The sequence below is a fragment of the Rissa tridactyla genome, chromosome 4 (assembly GCF_028500815.1).
Source record: "Rissa tridactyla isolate bRisTri1 chromosome 4, bRisTri1.patW.cur.20221130, whole genome shotgun sequence".
Taxonomy (NCBI): domain Eukaryota; kingdom Metazoa; phylum Chordata; class Aves; order Charadriiformes; family Laridae; genus Rissa; species Rissa tridactyla.
This window is the reverse complement of record NC_071469.1, coordinates 70,864,981-70,886,239: the sequence shown is the minus strand read 5'-3', so window position 1 is coordinate 70,886,239 and position 21,259 is coordinate 70,864,981. Positions and strand designations below refer to the sequence as shown.

Below are 21,259 nucleotides of genomic sequence, written 5' to 3'. Positions count from 1 at the left end.
TGATGCCTGCGCTTCGGGGCCCCAATCCCATTTATTCCCAGTAAGTCCCCAGGTCACTTTTGGACTTGCCTCAAGTCCCCCAGCTCCCTTTTGGACACAAAGCATCAGCTCCCCACTTGCTTTGGAAACTCTTGAAAGGCGAACTGCCAATCTAGATGGAGCTATGTGAAATAAAAGGGGCTCCCTTCGATAACGCACAGCTTTTGCTCGTACAGCTTGGCTGTTTTTCCCCTCCTCTCCAGCCGTCAGGTCTTTAAAATCCCACAGGACCAGAGAAAAAAAACAAAATGAAAAAAAGGCAGGCAGGAAATAAAAAGGCAGGTAGGGGAAAGAAAAAGCAAAAAATAAAAAAAAACAAACAAAGTTTTCTATGGCCCAGATGAACTTAGCCCTTCTGCTAACCACAGCAAAGCAACGTTTTCTAGTGGGATGGGGGGGGCCGTGCTGTGAAGGGTGGCCGTGGGTGGCCGTCCCCAGCGCTTCCCATAGGTACTTACTGGTGCTTGTGCTAGTGCCGATGGTGTTGATGGTTGTGGGGACGGAGGAGGAGGAGTAGAGGGGCAGATGGCCGTTCTCGCAGGCCAGGTTTTTGTCCTGCCAGCTGGAAGCGCTGACGCTTATGCCCGAGTCTCGAGAGTTTTGCCATCCGTTGAGTTTGTCGTCGGAGTTTTGTCTTTGGTGATAGTAGTGCGTCTGCCCGTAGTCCACCGAATCCGACCGACCTCTGCCCTGGTTGCCGAAGCCACCCGACGTGCGGTCCTCCAGGTGGTTGAGCCACATGGCCAGGGCGCTCCTGTCCTCTAAGGAGGTGGCAGGGTGTATCAAGGCGTAGGACAGCAGCTGCCTGCTCTCCTCGATATGTTGGTTGTGTTCGATCGAGTGGGCCAGGATTTTAGGCAAGAGTTTCATGTATTCGACTTTTGCCTCGATGTTTCCGGGCTTCAGTAAAGGCAGGTGGGTTAACAATAGGGAAATCACTTTATCCTTGGATTCCTGTTGCCATTGGTTAATGATTCCTGTTGAAGGAATGGCAGGGGGTGGGGGGGGGGGGTGGGGGGGGAGAAAAAAAGAAGATAATTGAGAAATCAGCAAACAGACCTAATAAAGAAATAAATAGACCCTGGCAGGGTAAATACATGATGCCAGAGGAATGCCTGCATGCGTGCTGCCACTGTATGAGCATCTCCAGGCTCTCCAGGGTCACCGGTCACAGAAAGGCATGCCGCGTTAGACACCAAGAGTTACCAGATGCTCCTGAAAATCATTCAAAAAGCCAAATTACACCCACCTCTATGGCCACAAAGCTCCACCGCTCTTGTCCTAATGTTAATCAAAGTTACGATTTGGCCCAAATTTTCCGTATCGTGGCAGATTACACAAAATACTACACAGAAGCACTTCGTGGATAAATCTAACCTTTTAAAAGCACCAGTTGGAAAACGGAAAAGGTCTGGAACTGGCCCAGGTTGCCCCGAGAAGTTGTGAATGCCCGTCCCTGGAGGTGTTCAAGGCCAGGCTGGACGGGGCTTGGAGCAACCTGGTCTGGTGGGAGGTGTCCCTGCCCAGGGGAAGGGGAGGTGGAATGAGATGATCTTTAAGGTCCCTTCCAACCCAAACCATTCCATGATTCTGTGATTGTAAGATTCAAATGAGCTAACACAGGGAAGAGACACAGAGGGCGAAGGGAAGAAGCAACCCAGCAGGAGGGCAAAAACCAAACCAGGGTGTTGGTCCATCCACGCGCCCGGTGCGATAACCTGCCCCAAAGGGACAGAGGGAAGAGCTCAGCTGAAGCAGCCACAGAGCTATCGTTCCTCTGCTAGCTCACGGCAGACAGGAGAGGTTTTAGAAGGCCAAGGAAAAAAGCAAACACAGGGTTTAGCTTTAAAAATATGCAAACGGAAAAGCCAGGGAATTACAAACTGGTCACTTAACTCCAACTCCTGGAAAACTGATGGGACAAATAATGAAACAACCTATTTGTAAGCACTTAGAAGATAACAAGATGATAAGTGACTGCCGACACCAATTTGTCAAGAACAACTTAATTTCCTTCTGCGACAGAGTAACTGGCCTGTGAATAGCTGGAGAAGCCGTTGGAGCCGTATATCTTGATATTCATTAGGCGCTGCCGCACACGGCTTCCTCAGCAGCACACCAGAGAAACACGCTCGGGCGGAACTACTCCAATGTGGGCACACAACTCATCAGAAAACCATATGGAGAGAGTCGTTACTGGTGATTCACCGTCAGAAGATATGCTGAGCAAGGAGCCTTGTCCTGGCCGTGACACTACCCAGTGTGTCATCGGTGATACGGGTGATGGGATAAATGCATTCAATGCGTAGGTAACACTCTAGGAGAAATGAAAACGCTCCAGAAAACAGGATTAGAAGTCAAACAATGTTGAGACTTAGAGAAAAGTGAGAAAAACACAGCTGCATTAAGTAGGCGCAAACATCTGGAGGCAGGTGGGAGCAAACCGCTGTGCGGCACCAGGAGGGGAAGAGCCTGGGGTCAGGAAGCATCACAGGTTGAACATCAGTCCAAATACTGCGTTGCACATAAAAGCTACACCAGCCAGCCTGTCGTCTGTCTGAGAGGTGGAAGACTGATGCGGACAAGCTGTTCTCCGTGTCTCCCGGGGGGTTGCAGTAATAGGTTTGAATTGCAGCAAAGGCGAATGAGGTCAGACATGAAGAAACTACGTCCTACAGGTAGGGCTAGTGATGTGCAGGGAGAGATTGCCTACGGAGGTTGTGAAATCTCCATCACTGGAGGTTTTCCCAAACTGCTTATATAAATACCAGCCAAGGACAGCTCAGGATCTACCTAGACAACCTGACTGACGCTTCCCAGCCCCAGGTCAGTCTCCAGCGTTTACCAAACCCCTCTATGAAGCCTTCAAACTTTCGGTCCCTGTAGCAGGTTGTGCCTGTGCTAACTGAACTGGCTGGTGAAAAAGTACTTTCTTCTCTTTGATTTCAACTCGCTGCCCAAAACTTCACCAAGTGAAATGCCCTGAGTTCTCACGTTATGAAAAAACCCCAAAACTTTATGTTCTCCCTCTCTGTCTGCTGTCTCCTGTCCGTACTGGAGAGGAAGCTGCTCTAAATCATTGCCTAACCCTATATCCTTCATGTATTTTTGAGCTAGGGTAACCGAAGTCACACCAGTGAAATGAAGATCTCGATGCCCATCTGTAGGATCACCCATCAGGTTTGCTCTTGGGAAGAACCACGCTGCCGCCCAGCAGCTAACCCAATCCTTCCACCACCCTGTGATCCAGAAGGCGGCTATTACAGCAGGGCCTTTTCCCAATTCAGGCCAAACCCTGCATGTCGGTTCCTCGACACGACTACGGTGGTGTGCAGCGCTCACCCCTCCTGCTTCACCTTCCCGGTTTGAAGGCGTGCAACCGTTTTAATAGGAAGCCACTAGATGGCTTGCTGGAAACGCTGACGGCTCTCGCTGGAACCTTCTGCAGCGGTATTTACTTCTCCACAGACCCATCCCTCCTCCAGAGCTGCTTCCCCACCCGGCCACTGGCGTTCCCGAGCCACCTCGTGCTGCTGCGCCGAGAGGCACAAGGGACACAGCTTTGGGGGATCCAGACGCAACCTCTCCACCCTGAGCCTGGCTCTACCCACCCAGTGGAGGGTATTCTGGACAGAAGCAACCTCAAACCACTTTGGAGCAGCTCTGCTGCACAGAATAATTAAACATAGGTACGGCTGAGAAAGCAAGAGGGAAGCCTTAAAGACCCTTTGCTTTTAGGTGTAAATCATGCTGTGGATGAAACCACTGGGATGTCCACGTGGCACCTGCCTTACTCCACCGGCTGCAGGGGACCTGGAACCAAGGCAAAGCTGCAGGCAGGGAGAAATAAGCCCCAAATGCTTCATTTTTCTTTGCAGTGGGTGGGTTCCCATCCTCCCTTGCCTGTGGGAATTAGGGACAATGCCTTCCCTGCGAGAACAGCCTGTACAGCTTGGCCTTTGCCTTCCCCTGAAACACGTCGTCTTGGCCACAGACCCGTCTCATTACTATTTCTCGTTGCTATCGTTATTTTTTCTCTAAGTCCAGGGAGTGCAGAAGTCAACGTGAGTCCGGATCACTCGTCTGCAATTCATTTGCTGTGTAACCTGCTCTGGGTGACCCTGCTCTGGCAGGGGGGTTGGACTAGGTGATCTCCAGAGGTCCCTTCCAACCCTATGATTCTGTGATTCTATGATTCTACGAAAGCTGATGGAAGCAGATTTGTGCCGCAAGGACGACTGTGAACGGCACCAGCTGAGGCTCGACACAAGTCACTGTCCACCACCTTTCCTGCGACCGCCTCCGAGCCCCGACACGGGGACCACCAGCTCCAGGATGCCAGACACAGACACAGCACGATGCCGTTTAGCACCTACTGGGGACAAATTGCATGGCCAGGCCGCCTGATTTTGGAAAGCTACCGGTTGCACACACCACCCGCTGCATGTGGGGGACACCTTCCAGACGTCTCTCTTGCACCAAGCGAAGCCTGAGCATTTGCCCACCAGAGCATCTCCCTGTTTTCCATACGCAGACGTAATTCTGCTGCAAGCAATGCTTTGTGTCACGCTGAATCCGATTTATCTGTCCCCTCTCTCCCCTGCTTCTTGGTCGTCTGCCTGGGAGGTGAAAACCCGTCTTATTTTCTCCCCTCCTCCCGTAGAGGGATTTCACCCCTTCCCGTATCATCCCCGTGTTTTGCCATCGCCGTCAGGGCGATTCGGCAGCACTTTCAACCCAGCACAGCCAAACCCCAGCCCAGCACCGTCTGTGGGGAGAGGCTGCGGGATTTTGATGAGGGATTTTGCGGCAGCTTGGATAAACTGAGAAATCAAAAGACGGTTAAAAAAAAGGCATGTAATGCTCCGCTAAAAGAAGCCGGTGCCGCTTGTACATAGGAATTATGTAGCAAAATCCACGCAGAAAAAGCAGAGCCCCGTGCAAACTGGGTGCAGGGGAGGAGGAGGAGGATGGGGGAGGCAGGTGGCCATGGCCGGGCTCCTCTGTATCTCATGGGGGGGGATTCCAAGCATGAAGGTCACCACCAGAGAAACACAGGATGGTGCCAGAGTTGCTTCTTGGGAAATGTGCCTTGGACCTCCAAGAGATGTGGGGGGTTTGAAATCACAGCCCCAAAGAGATGGAGCATCGATGCGAATGGAGCATCAATGCTCTTCCCTGCCCCAGCCCGGGCAGGAGCCGCTCTCCTTCTCAGCCAGCAGCAGGATGTGCACAATTAAACAAAAATGGAAAATAATTAGATCCGAAAGAGGTTTGGCTGTCTCTGAGATGGGGCAGAAGGTCAGGCTTAATCCTATCTCCCAGAAAATAGAGGGATCTGGAGAGGGCGGTGTGGGAGGAGCGAAGCTGGAGCTGGGCAGGGGGAGAGGAGCTGGTGACCCCCCTCCGATGCCCCTTTCCACCCTCTCCCCAAACACAGGAGCCACCATGTAGCTCCCTATCCGCTGCCAGGTACCCCTGGACATCTGGGATCTTACCCTTTATTGCCAGAACAAGACCCCCTGGGTCAGCCGCGGTTAGGATGTGTCCGGGTTTGGGGTCCCACATCCCAGGGTCCCAGCACGCTGCCTGTGGTGGTGTAGGGGGTCGCAGGCACTGATTACATTACAGCCTCATTAGTTCCCCTGGGTGCTGCTTCAAGGATGCCTGATGCTTCCCACGACAAGGCTTTCGCTGCTCTAAGGGATGCCAAGACTATGGGTATTTGCAGCAGGCAAATCTGAGCACAGAGAAAGCCCCAAAGTTAGAAACTCCACCTTGCTGCTCCAGAACTCCCCAGATTCCCTGTCCTACCCGTTTCTGTCCATGCACCAACGTCTCCTTTTGGAGATGAGCTAAAATAACAACTGACCGTGAGCACCCGAAGGAGCCGGCTCCCACTTCAGCCCTGTGACCCTGGTACTGGGAAGGGATGGGACCTGGCAGTGGCCCCGAAGCAGAAAACCCCAATTTTCATTACGGGACTCTCTTTCTTGAGTGAGAAGCTGAATGAAGGTGGGATGTGAAACTACTTTCTAACACGGGATTATTTAACCAACACGATTTTGCTGCTAGACAGCACAGCTGATGCCTGGGCAGAGTCCCTGCGTATCAATACAGCACCAAATATAGCCGGGTCCTGCTTCCAAGGCTGAAACCTGTGCTATGAATAGGCCCAATGCTATCCCTGAATGCTTTCCTTCAGAAAGAGGTGATGTTTGTCCATTTAATAAGCCGTCATTGGATTTCTCTATCGCAAATCTGTTTAATCACTTCTGGATCCCTGCAAGCTGTTAATTGCCTTCATGTTCGGTGGTGACGGGTCCACCTCTAACGCCACCCTGCGTGAAGGACCTTCTTGCTTTTACTTTGAACCTGCCTCCTGATAGATGCCCGGGTTATTTCAACCACCAGTGAGGCACGTGAAGCTCCTGAAGCTGTTAATGATGGATAGGGAACAGTCGCAGTTGTCTGAAGGTAAAGCCAGCCTGGATGGACGAAGGCAGGGATACACAGTCCCTGTGGACACCTGCAAAAATCAACGCACGCAGCACGCTGGTGCCTGCATTTAGAAACCCTGAAGTACCTAACTGCTTGGGGTTTTCTTTTATTTTTGATTTTTTGCATATAGACCTCGAAAACATCGACCCTGTCTGGCGGTATGGCCCAAGGCAGCTTGAATGGACACATGAACGCGTGTGTCTCACCAGGTGAGATGCCTCCAAGGAACAATGGCAAAGCGTGGTACCTCTCAAGCGCTTAAGACAAACCCCAAAACAACCAACCCCAACCACGATAAACCTTTTCATTTTGAAAGCAGAAATTGGGTTATCCTGCCGTCGTCATGTACGACATCACATTTCACACGTGAAGTAGACAAATATGTTGACTGGGGCTTTGATGGAGTGGGAAAGATGAATGAGGTGTAATTTATGAGCTAGACAACAGCTTATCATGAGTAACCAGCACAACAGTTAAAGACTGGAAGTGCTTTAAAACCTGCCCAAGAATTTTCTGACTGACAAAGAGTACCTTCAAATAGCGGGCTTGGTGTCATCACTCCACCATGGTAAGTCAGTGCATTTAAGGGCTCCAGTTGTCAGTAAATTGCTCTTAAATTACTGTTTTATTATACCCTTGTTTTCAGTTTAACAACATTTTCCATTAAAAGGTCTCAAAAGCCCATTCAGATAATTTGCCCAAGCCAGAAATGACTTAAAAGTTAGATGTGCGCATCTGAAGGGCACCCACCAAACAGAGCACCTTCACAGCAGGGCTGAATGGACTGTCACTCTCAGATGTCCTCGGGGAGAAAAAACAAGAGTTTGCACCAAAAATTGAGGTTGGGATCCCTGATCTTGCACAGTAACATGCTGCAGCATTAGGGACTGAAGAACTGGGTGCTCCTGGCTGGCAACCAAGTCCTCCTAGGGATGGACGACTCCGAGGTTTTTGTGTCTTGGATGGCCAACAGCAAAGCAGAAATCCAATCCGTGCTTAGGCAGCTTGCAAGTGCTTCAAGCGAGCCTGAAATCGGCTGCCCTGGTGCAAGCGATGGCTATTTCTGGGTTTGCAGGAAGGTTTTGCAGGAGGCCTTCCTCAGCAGGTCCCCGATGAGGATCCCATTGTTCGCCGTTTCCTGCATTACTGATACAGCACCAGCTCTGGGCGAGGGGCAGAGCTTTGTGGAGGCACCCATTTTTTAGCCAGGGGCAGAAAAATCAATGCCCGGCCTCCTCCTGCTGCATAAAGACCCAGCAGCACATCACTACCCACCAGCTCCTCCATACACACAAGCAAGAGGCTGCGCTTCCACCGAAATCACCAAAATCCGCAGCAACCAAGGTGAGCGCCGGTATCTAACACCCATTACAGCTGCATGAGTGTCTTCATCATTTCAGGCCAAAAGGGAGTCAAGAAACCTGAGCCTTGCATACGAACACAGCCCAACAACCTCTGTTTGGCCAAAATGTCATCTCCCAGTGAATGTCCACCAAGAAACGAGCCCCAGCCCTACATCTACTGGCTATTTGTTCCAATGTCTCCCAACCACTTCAGTTTGTCTTCATTTCCAGTTGAATTTATCTGGTTTAAGCTTGGATTTATCTGGCTTCAGGATAAATTCTGTTCTGAATTAAAGAGCTCCCTGGTGTCGCGCGTTTTCTCAAGTGAAGGTACTCAGGACTCTGCACTCAAGTCACCTTCCCCTTATGTTTCTGGTAAGCTTAGTAGAAGCTAAATGTCCTGTCTCTAACAGGTCATGGGTCTCTGCTCATTAATCCCGAGCCCACGGTAACACTTCTGCTGGCTCTATGACTTCCAGCACCCACGTGGATCGAGTCTTACTCGGGCTGGTGAAAAGCATGAGTGGGGTGGAGAGACCATACCCCACCTCACACAGGGTGGTCCGCAGCCAACTTAAAGCAGAAGAGCAAAAAATGAAGAGATTTCACCCACAAGTCTGAATTGGCCCCGAGTGTATCAACCAAGGGCAGGTTGCTGCCAGGCCCAGCCTTCCTGCAACTGGATTTACTGGTCTGCAAGATGGTCCAGCTCCCCACCACCCATCACACAAACCTCCTCTCCGATGCTACAGACGCGAACCTCTGCCCTGGCTCCCGCCGCAGCAGCTCGACTGAAGGTGAACCACAGCGTGTTTCCAGGCGAAGGGATTTAAATTATTATTTGCAGTAATTAGCACCTGCCCGCCGACCCATTCGTAATACTTTGTTTGGGTGAATTCCCATCATTCTCTTCCTAAATCAGCCTCACTCAAAAGACCAACACTGAAAAAAACCAAGTGAGAACCCTGTTGGAAACCCTCTCTGTACCCCACTCAGAGCATATCAATACCCTCCCTGTTAAACCTGGCAGCCTTCTCCCTCCACAAGATGCCGAGTAAGAAGAATTTCAGCATGTGCCTTTTCGCTATTGCAACCGACGCTAATTAATAGAAAGGAATCTCGACGAGAGAGGTTATTGCAGACCTGCCAATTGCACAAGACGGAGATGCAGGCTGACATTGAAATGCCGGTCAACCCGAATCCTGCTCCTCGTCTCATCCAAATCGATGCAAAACCACCGCTAACACAGCCAAGAAGACACCGGTGATGTCTCTAAGCACGTCTACGACCCGGGAGGCTGCGGCACGGTGTGTAAACCTCATCAGCCTCCCCCTGCTACGTTCGAACAGGCTTGAATTTATGCCTGCGCTAGAGCTGACCTCAGCGTGGAGCGGGAGGACCTAATCCTATACGTCTGGAGGCAACGGGAGCCGTGCCAAACAGCATCAGCGCCTGCTGGATCCGGCACCCGTGGCTTCCTGGCACCTCCCGTGTCTCCCTGCTGCAGCGGCCGGGAGAGGCCAGCTCTGCATCCCAGGGACTGCTTCCTCTCAGGTCCTTGAAACTGCTCATCCTGGCAGATAATGCAGGATTTGAGAGAGGTAAAACCAAGAAAACGTCACAACTGGTGTTTGCTTTCACTCCCTCCCTTGCAGGTGTAACAGCCCAACTTGGGGAGAAATTTAGGGAGTAGCGACCAAGCTCTTTTCCTGGAACAAGCCTTGGCTAGAGCAGGGAAAAGCCAGAAGGCCTGCAAACCAGACCTGGACACCAGGAGGGCTTGGGGACTGCTATTTGTGGCAATCGGGGCTCTGCGCTTTCCTGCCCTGAGCACCCACCCTGACAGCTATGAACCTCTGGGTCCAAGGTTGCTGCACGGCTCAGTGCTACCCCAGCGTCTTTGGTCTATAAAGAGATACAAAAAGGCAATTGCTCAATTCCCTCTTTCCCTAGCTGGTCTGCTTCTGTGCAGACTTCAGTGCAGATGACCTCTTTGAAGGACAAGACCTTTTGTTCACCAACACCCATAAGGAGAGGACAGTCAGGCAGCAATCTGAGACTCGTAGCACACAAGGCACGTGCACAACCTCCTTTCTCCATCACACATGACCCACCTTGCACCCTGGCTCTGCGACGGTGCCAAGGAGCACCAGCGCTCGACGGAAAATTTGCCGGTGATGCGTTGCAACCTATCGGTTCACTTGGTGCTGGCTCTCCTCCGTGTTTCCAGCAGCTACATCACATTCTAAGAGGCTAAAAATACATTAAGTATTTTCCTAATGTTTCTTTTCCACCCGAGCGGTTGCTGCAGAGAAGCTCCAAGCAGGAGGGGAGGTGAACAGACCCGTGTGGATGCAGGGAAGGGATGCCATAAAAATGGAGCAATAGGGACAGCATGTCCTGCAAAAGGAGGTGGCCAGGGATTTCCCCACTGCAGGCAATACTGGTTCCTTGGAAAAACAAAGACAAGAGCTGTACAGCCATCAAAGGCAAAGCATTTCTGATTATACTGCAGGATTCAGCACTGACAAGAGCACAGAGGACTTCAGGAAGGAGCATCTTCTCCATCTTTAACGACCGAGATTAAGAAGCTCCGTGTAAATCAATTACGCAATATCCCTTTGACTTGTTAAATGTAACGGTGCAAATTTCACCACTGAAAACAGTTCTGTCCAAAAGACACAACCTTCTTGCAACCACCCCCAACATCCCCCTGCGTGCAATGGGCCAGTTCTTCAACATCCATTGCCAAGGCAGCGTGGACGGGTTTCCTGGCACACCTGGGTTGCAAGAAGAATGTTGGCCATCGTTGGCCTATTTTTTGTGCTTCTTGAAAGGTGCCGGAAGTGCTCCGAAACAAATCAGAGACTCATAGAATAGTTTGGCTTGCAAGGGACCTTTAAAGGCTATCAGAAGCAGAAAAAAACGGGAGATCCCTCAACAAAACATCCCTTAATTCACGCCGAGAGCTACCAGGACAGACTAGCTCAGCTCTACTGCGCTGCAGAGTGAGTAGAAAGAAAAAAGATTTTTACATTTTCCCCCTCTACCTTTGTGAGCTTGCCAGAGCTCCAGTTATTAGAAGGCTGTTTGTACAAACCCAGAAGCAATATATTTTTAGCACTGGAGATTCGCATGGCACGATCATTAAGTGTGCTTCTGCCGACAGCAACAAGAGCAGGGATTTTTCCTTCTCTAAATTGGCTGCAGCCACTACGGTTTTCAGCCCAAAGCAGACTTTCAGGAAATTCAGAAGGAGCGGGAGTCTTTTTCCATGACATACTTAATACCAAGCTGAAGTACACTCCATTTTCATACCGTGCATCCGATGGGAGGTTTTATGGATTTGTTTTCTAGGCTGTATCTGTGGCACACTTTTGCTACAGAGCATAATACCATGTATTATCACAACACTCCCTAGCAACATGACTTTTAATTTCATGCAGAGCTTTGCAACGTTGAGAGCATCTCACTGACTCACAGCGAAGACGACACGCTGGGAAAACTTATCGAAAACCCCACTGGTGCCAAGGGAACCTACACCCAACGTGCAATGGTGTTTGAGCTCCTCAACGCAACGTGGCCAGCACTGGTGTGGAAAACACCTTGGGGAAGATGAATTCGCTTCACCGATTTTATAAGTCGCAGTCCAGCCAGCATGGTCTCACGGAGTGAAGACTACATGATGACGGCAGTGCCAATGGGCGCAAAACAAGAGTGCAAATCCCACAAGTTCTGTCCGAGGGGTCGGCGCTTGGACAGAAAAATGTGGGAAATCGTTCAGTGTCAGAAATAAGAGCTCAGAGCCAGATGGGGCATCGGCAAGGATGAGGTACCACCTCCTCCCTTCTCACCCAAAGGCCAGAAGGAGGACAGACGCTTGGGTAGACAAACCAATCAACCTCTTACAAAAGCTGTCCTGAAGAGTGAAGCCAGCCTGACACCAGACAAGGACTCACAGCACCAGTTTCTCTTTACTTGCTGGAGCACACAAGCTCCTGGGCATCAGGGGCATCATGCTCCCGAACCTCGGATGGGGAAGATGGTCTTTTGAAAGTGCAGGAAAATAGTGCCTGGGTCCCACCTGACAACAGCAACCGTGCAAAACTGCAAAAGCACCATCAATGGCGTGGACACCACCGGGTGAGGTGTTTCTCCACCTCTACCCACTGGTGCAGGAGAGCAGCAGAAGGCAGGTGCACCATCCACACAGGGTGGGTGGAAGAAAGCTATCATGGCAGAAACGATACCAAAATGCCATCCCTTTTGGACAGCGGGGCGGAGGGGAATCCATCAGCCCTTGTGCATGCAATGAGGAGACAGAAATATCAGAGCAGCCGTGCCAGGTCTGATGGACAAAGATATCCCGATGAGGACCTGGGTCAAGTGGCTTTCATTGGCTGCCACGCAAAGTTAGCTGAGCTTAGCCAGCCCGCAGAGGCAGCTCAGCCCACGGCAACGGGATGGGTCAGCGAGGATTAGAAGTCTAATTAAACAAGGGGTTGCCGATTGCTTCCAGAAGTCCCATCACTTCTTGGAGCTGGTGAGCTCAGCAATGGCAAAATGCTGCTGGTGTTGCTGCTGCTGGGACATGGGGGTACAGGCGGGAAATGAGTTCACTGCCTGCTTTCACTTATGTTGCTCATAGGCCGCCGCACGCCTTCAAATCCAGATTTTCAGTGGAATTTCCTAGGACGCGGGAAGCCAAAGAAATAAAATATGCCATTTCTGTATCTCTTCTCTGAGCCTAATCCACAAAAAAAGCCCAAATCTTCCTTGCTTTCGGTGAGGAGACTACCAGCACAACCGCAGGCAGGGAGGAAATACTCCTCTGACTTCTTAATTTCAATTGCAAAAAGCCTTTTAGCAAAAGCCCAATTGAAATGCAGATAAGTTTCTTCAAAGGCTAAGAAAGAAATAAAATTATCTGAATGTCATAACCATGTTGCCTAACATGGATAAAGGATTTAGAAGGGGGGGGGGGAAATACTACTAAAAATAAGTTATGAAGGGTATGTAAGGTATTGATGTACAGCACATGGTTTAAACTGTTAATCATTGAACGGATTCCAGTGTAAAAATAAAGAGACTGAAGCTGCACATAATGGAGGAGTTGCTCTATTTATAAACTTCTCTGTGCAAAGGGCAGGCGAGGGCCGGGACGAGCAGGCAGCGGAGGCAGAAGGGCCACTGCTAGGGAGCCTCTATTTTGGGGGAAAATAAACAGTTGTTGTTTTTTTTTTAAAATATATTTATTTTTTTTTAAGCGCTTTGTCAACAAAACCAAACCAAGTCGTCCGAGAGCCCGTGTGCCCCAGCCACGTGAGCAGCATTTACAGCTCCCGCATGTGACAGCTCTCCCAATTTAGCCAGTAACTGACTCCCTCTGACCTGTAATAACACCGCTCCCAAATTAGAGCCCTCAATTTGACTTGGCTCCAGTCCTTCCCTCCCAGAGACATAAAGCATCCTTTCCCCCCACCACCACCACACACACACCCCGGCTCCCCGAACATTCATAATCCCGTCCTTTCGCACTGCCAACTCAAACGCATATTTAGCCTTTTCCTATTTTTTTTTTTGGGGGGGGGGGCCGTTGCAGAGGGACGGAGCCAGGGTCGAGGGGAGTGGAGGCAGCGAGGGGTAGGGAAAAAGCCCGGTGGAAAAACACCAAGAGACAAAAACAACAACAAAATCAGACAAAAATTCCAAGTTGGTGACATTCAGCTGGAAAAGCTCAATGACTCACATGCAAATAAAATCTGCCTAAATTCACTGCTGCATGACGCAGGCCACTGGCTTCAACATAAAAAAGGCCAGGATGAAATCATCCACAATTAAATCCGAGCTTGGAAGGCTGCAAAAGCAGCCGCATCAGCGCGGTTCCCTCAGCTTAATAGGAAACACAAAGGAAGGAAGTTCAGCGGAGTGAGAACATCCCCCTTTTTCCCCTCCTTTCCACGGACACCTCGTGCCATCAGTCATCCCCAACCGTCGGCGCAGCTCCTCCGGCATCACACGTCGGCGCTCGGCTCCGGCAAGCTGCTCACTAGCGGGCGGCTGCCAGCTTTTAATGGGCTTTCCTGGAATACTAAGCTCAAAAGTTAAAATAAAAATAAATGTGGCTACGTAGGAAGGCAACCCCCACACACGTACACAACTCCACACACACCACCACCACCAGTCAGCGATTTCTTCCAGAGATTTCTGCCCTGTCCTTTGCAGAATGGTATGATGTATTGTGTAATTAACATTTACAAACCCTGGACCAAATCCAGTCCCTCCCCGAATTCCCCATACACGCGAGGAGGGGGAGAGGGATTCAAATCTTAAGTTCTTAGGTTTTTCTCTTGCATCACAACAGTGCCTTTAAACCTCAGGAGTTTTCAAATGCTGTCTGGAGCCGCTTCATAGAAATGCACTTGCAAGTGACCCTCTGGTTGCGGCAGGGAATGGGGCGCAAGGGGTTCCCAGGCAATGGGAAACAAGGGATTCCCAGGCAATGGGGTGCAAGGGGTACACCGGCACCTGCACCAGGCTCCACGTCCCAACCAACCCCTCCCAACGTTCATGGGGTTGCGCCACGAACCAGGTCACTGGCCTCCTCCGGGCTAAAAATAACACCAGGAGTGGGGGAATAAACTAAAAAAAAGGTCATTTTAACCTAGATCGGGATGCTGATGGGACTCACAGCACGGCTCCACAAAAGTCTTTTGCTGCTGAGAAGGGAAAACCATCCTTTAAGTGAGCGTTGGCCCCTCTGCACCCTGAAAAGCTACTCCAGGGAACAGCCAGCGAGCATCCATCCGGCATGCAGGAGGACAGTGCCCCAGGCAGCCGGAGCGGCCACAGCCAGCGGCTCATCGCACCTCATTTCACCTAGGATAAGGCGAGGAGTCCACAGAAATGAAGCAACTGGCTGCACATTTATTGGGAAAGCAGGTGCTTGAGCCTTTACAGGTTTCCCCACCACCACCACTGGGGCTGGCTTGGTTGTCCTGGGGATGAATGGCGGTGCTGCGCTGCCGAAAGGTCCCAGCCCCAGCTGAGAGCTCCTCAGCTGAACGGGTCCATAAAAGGGAACTGTGAGACGCGAGCCTCCTGCCAGAGAGCCTACATTTGCTCTGGAGAAATGTGCACCTCCCCGGCAGAGAGAAAATAAATAAATAAATAAATAAATAAATAAATTTAAATCTATAGAGAGGTCTGCAAGCGGGGGAAGGGTTGAAACCGCCTGCAGAAGGACACCCGACAGAGCCCAGGCCATCTGGTCACCCACCCTGCGCAGAGCCATGGCCCTCCTGTGCCACCAGATGCTAATTCCTTTCATCCTGCCCGGTCCTCGCTGGTGTAATTTTAGGTCTGTGAATAGGACCATCTGCCTTTGAGATGCTCGTTTATTTTTGGCTGAGCCCTCCCTTTCACCACTCCCTTCTTAAAGGAAGTCCAAATCGGGCACCGTTGGAAACGGTGTTTCTTGTCTGGTCCTCTAATCACCAAGCATTAACGAGATATCTACAGCATGCTCTGTAACGCCGCCGCTCATAAAATTGGGGGGTGTCATTATCTTCACAAGCGTTTTGCAAACACTTTTGCGTTCCTCCCCACGGTACCACCACAAAGTAGCAATTATTCACTTCCCTCTGAATATGGTGGGCTTGGTCCAGCATCCTGGAGCTTGGCCAAGACGCGCTCAGCAAAATTTAACACGTCCAAAATAAAGATAAAACAAACTGGTTCCTATCTTTGGATGCTGGGGGACTGCTACCGTCGCTTCCTGTCCCACAGCAGACGTGGAAATGTTAAAAATAAAAAGAAATGCTGGAACCACACTGGCCAATAATGTAATTTCCACGTAGTAAGAGGAAACGCGACGCCTGGAGAAAAACGAGAGGAGTTTTAAGGAAAAGTTTTGCTATGAATGAAACTCACTGTCATCATCTGCCGCTGCTCTTAGCAAAACGCTGCATGAAAATGCTGCAAAACCCCCCTCATGCCCCAGCTGCCTCTGGCGCTGCCAGGCACCACCGAGCCCTGCAGAAAGAGGAGACCAGGAGCTGGAGGGAGAAGGCTGTGTGCAACGTCACGTCCATGGCTGCTGGCACCGGGCTTTCAAAACTCGTGAACCTGGAGCAGATGCCTGCACCCCTCAACAAAGCTTCTCCCCCAGAGCAGAAAGGAGCTGGGAGAGGAGAACCTCCTTGGTGTCCCCAGGTTGGCTTTTTCAGGTGGGTCTGAGCGTGCCACAGCACGCTCCTGGTTGGGTTGACTGTATGGACCCCCCCCACCACAGCTGCGCAGGGACAAGCCCTGAGATCACAGCAAGGCCATGGGGACCCCCACCACACCAGGGGCTCATCCCACCCCTGGGGATGAACGTTGGATCCTCCTCCATGCCCCAGCCAAAGGCCCTCAGGAGCACCGCAAGGCAGCGCGGGACAAGGGGCTGTGCATTCAACACTTACAAATACTTAAAGGGTGGCTGTCAGGAGGGTGGGGCCAGGCTCTTCTCAGTGGTGCCCAGCAACAGGACAAGAGGTAATGGGCACAAACTTGAGCATAGGAAGTTCCACCTAAACATGAGGAGGAACTTCTTTCCTTTGAGGGTGGCAGAGCCCTGGCACAGGCTGCCCAGAAAGGTGGTGGAGTCTCCAACTCTGGAGACATTCCAAACCTGCCTGGACGCGTTCCTGTGCAACCTGCTCTGGGTGACCCTGCTCTGGCAGGGGGTTGGACGAGATGATCTCCAGAGGTCCCTTCCAACCCTACGGTTCTATGATTCTGTGATCTGCCAGCCAAAAAAGGATTATTTTCCTTTCTTTGTTAAGATTTCCAGAAGCGTTTGGGGTGGGTGGGAAGCACGCTCCTGCCCCCCAGGTAACCCCTTCCATGACAAATTGGCTTCTTGCCCAAATGCAGCTTGTGCAGCTCTCCCGAGACTTCTTTTTTAAAAAAAAAGATAAGCAAGGTTGTGGTTTGGTCTGAGCTTTGGCCCGGTCCTCAGCTTTCTTGGGAACCTCAGGAGCTACGGGGCATGGAGTCTACTGCTGGAAACCAGCACCGGACAATGGAGAACATCCATCGGGGGGAGCCCCTCTTGCTGCACGCACCCCACACACCGAAGAGCAAGAGCCTGTTCAGCTGCCAAGCTCCTCACAGGGAAAACGTACCCAGGACTTTGAAAAAAACGAAACTTTTTGTGCGATGCTCAAGGTGTAAAAATCAAGCCCTGTCTGTGGCTGGCCACATCGCTCTGCCCTGCGGGAGCCTGGGGCAACACCTGGCTGCTCATCGCTTCAAACCCTCTGCCGCAAATAAAATAAAAAAAAAAAAAACAAAAAACCAGTTTAATAGATTTGATTGCATCCCAGATTCGACAAGATTTCCTCCCTGCCTAAAAACTGACATATTTTGCTTTGGCTTGAAATTACGACGAACAGCGAACCACGACGGTTTGGGTGCAAACCGAGGACAAGCAGACGCCCACGCCTGCGCGCACACACTGCATGTTCGGGATGCGGAAGTCCCGGGAGGAGCTGGGCAGTGCAGACATCCATCCCTTCCCCTTCCTGCTATTCGCATCACCCAGCAGCAAAGCACTTGACCAAAGCCAGCGGATGAGTCACCCCGAGGAGGAGACTTTCTCATTTCACCCGCTTTGATCCTGCCCTGAAGTGCCAACGTCAAAGAGGAGGGAGGGGAGGGCTGGGGGCTGACTCAGGGAGGACAGGAAAAATCTGTGCATCTCTAACACAGACATTCAAAGCAAAGTGAAACTCCTTTTTTTTTTTTTTTTAACAAACCAAAACAAAACCCCAAGTGGGCTGGAAGAGCTGACTCTCACCAGTTAACAGCTTGTACCAGAGCGGCGGTACCAGCCCTCGGCTGACTCCCTGTATCTTTGCCAGCTGTAACAAGCTCTCACAAGGCAGAAAACACCGGATTAAAAAGCACCTTTCACCAGGGAATTCACCGCGTTTTAGTGCTGCCCGCCGCTGGCACGTCAAGGCAGCCGGCTTGTCTTTCCTTTATAACCGGCCTCGCTTTTTGCTTCTCTTATACCTACAAAATGCTGCAGGACCTCAAAACAAAGAGCAACATTGCTCCCGCAGAATAAAACTGCTGTTCGCCCCATTTTTATTTATATTTCACAAAAAACATCCCAGGAGCTGCAAGGCTTCGTTTGGAGCGGGTGGGGGGTTAAAACTATCTGGCGGTGCCGCAGCCACAGCTACTTCACCGGGAAGGTTTCCACGATGCTCCTTCCGTCGTGAACACAACATGACACGGGTCAACGTGGACATTTAACGTAATGAACACAGAAGAACGGATGATCCTTGCAATCCCACGTTCCCACTGCTCGGCTGGCTGGTTTGGCCATGCATGGTGCCGAACACCCCAGCTCCTCTCCCGTAATAGCTGCTGCCTACGAAAGTCCCCAAAATTATGTTGAGGAGCCCAAAAAACTCGTACAGCCCCATTTTGCCACAGTTTATATACTAATGGGTGTTGGGGACAGTTGGCAGCAGCTGATGTAGCTCCAACAGCTACTGGTGGTCCAAGGGTTGGTGTTATCAACCCTGGCCACCAGCGTCAGGGCAGGCAGAAAGGGGGAGCGAAAGCAAAGATCATCCCTGAACACCTGGTGAAATATCGCACGGCTGAAGTGGGACAACATTTTCCGTTTGACTGCAAAATCTCCACGTAACACGACGTGTTTGAGCCGTAAGACCAATGGAGAAAACCAACCGCTCTCCCAGCTCCCAGCAATGATGACTTCCACACTTCTTAGAGCCTGAAACCTGAAAAGCTTTTACCATTTCTGCAAATTTTCAGCCAAACCAAAGTCCTTCCTCCTCCCTCCCTAAAACGTCCATTTTCAACTACCAAAAAACCACAAGAATGCCTTGAGAGTTAAATTTCTCGACCAAATTCCGTAATATTTGGGAATAAACTTTCAGCAAAATGGAAACCAGGTATTTTTGTGGAGGGAGGATCGGATTTTCCTGCAGACGAAAATCCCCTCCTGTGCATCCTGGTTTTTGCCCCTGAAGAGCAGGAACACGTTGCAATAACCCACATGGAAAGATTCCACCTACGCTGCTCAGAAGTGATGGACATGAGAAGCGACAGGGTTTCTGGAAGCTGCTGACCCCTGTCTTACCCTCCAGGCTATTGATTACAGCCGATCAGCAACCGCGCTACTCAAGCGGCTCCGAGCCGATCTGCAGCGACACCGTGGTAAATGCGCAGAAATCTAGTAAATTAGGAGAGCTACACAATGCTCGCTGGGATTCTGCAGGGGATAAATCACGCCTCACCACTCCTGGCAGTCATGGTACGTTGTCCCCGCGATGCCTCAAGCCCTAATCGCATGCCCACGAACAGTGTGTTAAAACAAGCTGGATCCTCAGAAATGGGGCTGGAAGCTTTTCTTGGCCAGAAGCAAAGTTGGAAAAATGTGGCAAGATGATGAGCAACCAAGCACACAGATGCATTGGTGCGAGGAGCAGCTTACGTGCTGCTGGGGACCATGGGGAAGGTCAACATGCTACCACCTGGTTCAAAGCTGAGCCAAGAGAGGCTTAGTCTGGACATTAGGTCAAACACTGGAACACGCTTCCTAGAGAGGTGGTTGATACACCAAGCCCGTCAGTGTTTAAGAGGCATTTGGATAATGCCCTTAATAACATGCTTTAACTTTTGGTCAGCCCTGAATTGGTCAGGCAGTTGGGCTAGATGATCGTTGTAGGTCCCTTCCAACTGAAATTATTCTACTCTACTCTACTCCACTCCACTCCACTCCTATTCCCATGCCATCCCATGCAGTTGGGCTCTGCTGCAGGCAAGTCTACCCTGCAGAAGGACCTGATTGCCCAATACCTCCAGAAATTTGGACTCTGGCTGAAGAGGTGCAACGTGCACCCACCCAGCACAGAAGAGCCAGAGAAAGGCTTTGGTGCATCGCAATACGGCAATAGCATCGTCCCGCCCAGCACGATGTCTGCAACCTCCAGCTCATGGGGAGATGTGGTCTACACCCCCGTTCCCCATAGGGAGAGTGAAGCTCCAGCACTTCCCAGCTCAAAGGGATTCCCACAACTGCTCAGGTCCTCCAGGTCTCCAACCGTCCTTATGTGGTGTGAAGGGAAACTTTGGGATGAGGTTCATACAACTCCGAGCTATCATCTCCCTCCTCCGCCTTTCTACTGTGTCTCCTCCCGGTATTAGGAGGAGATGGTATTTCTTAGCTAATGTAAACCCAGCACGGTATTTCACGTAGAGGGCTGCTTTTGCAGTCCGTAGCCTTTCACTAAAGCCTGCGGGCAACACTGTTCCACCAGCTACTCCAGGTTCGCTCCTTGAGGAGCAATGCCTTAAGGAGCAGGGAACTGGAAGCTCTGCAGCTCCCACACGCCGGCCACCCCATAAAGAAAAGCACTGACGTGAGTAATGCTCACAAAGCCTCCGCTCCTCTTCTGGGCTTCTTTACGAGCAGCAACACAGCGAGAGACTTGTTAAAGGCAGAAAACTGGACACCGGGAACAAATTCCCTGAGCTGCCACTTCCCGCAGTCCCCTTGCTGCTGTGGAATACGCACGTACAGTCACTGCACAACAAATCGCTATTCTCAACGTGAAGCAGCGCGACAAGAAAAACTGCAAAATAAATAGTGGGAATTTTTATATAGAAAAGCAGCAGGAGGGAATGTTATTCCCAGCGACGCTTCTCTATCAGATGCTGACAATCCGTTCGGAGCATGAAGCGGCACCAGGCTCTGCAGGACCAGCCCGCAGCAGCACCAGGAGGAGCTGGGGAAGGCGGTGAGAAGCCCTGGTTTCCCAGTCCCACCAAATACCACCAGGGCAAAACTGGAAACCAGTTTTGGGGGAGAGATGATAGATGCACTAAATTCCCGGCTTGACAAAGTGACCAATGCGAGGCCACGCTCAGGTTTCAGATCTTCTAACAGCCACCACTGTTTGCAGAAGGAAGTTATTTCGGGGTGAAACCTGAGCGGCTCCCAGGGCAGCCGGCACAAAGGCTGTGAGAAATCCCTTGTCACTCTCCCTGGGAGGCAGCTGCCAGGGACCTGCCTGAAAACCAGCCTTGGCGCTGCCTAACCTGGGACAGTTGCCCCTCTCCTACATCCCCCATGTCGCTGATGCCAACCTGGATGGAACAGGATGCCGAATGCAAGATAAGATAGGATAGGATAGGATAAAGGGAAGGGAAGGGAAGGGAAGGGAAGGGAAGGGAAGGGAAGGGAAGGGAAGGGAAGGGAAGGCAAGGCAAGGCAAGGCAAGGCAAGGCAAGGCAAGGGAAGGCAAGAGAAGGCAAGAGAAGGCAAGAGAAGGCAAGGCAAGGCAAGGCCA

The 21,259-nt window shown here is 51.1% G+C and overlaps 1 protein-coding gene across 4 annotated transcripts in view; it reads right to left on the bottom strand.

The window, feature by feature from the left end:
- SAMD4A (sterile alpha motif domain containing 4A) overlaps positions 1–21,259 on the bottom strand; it is a 102,100-nt gene that overhangs the window by 36,526 nt on the left and 44,315 nt on the right. For all 4 annotated transcript variants that reach the window (XM_054197804.1, XM_054197806.1, XM_054197803.1 and 1 more), the window contains exon 2: positions 498–1,016. In XM_054197804.1, the coding sequence (XP_054053779.1) occupies positions 498–1,016 (519 nt within the window). The remainder of the gene's footprint in view (positions 1–497; positions 1,017–21,259) is intronic.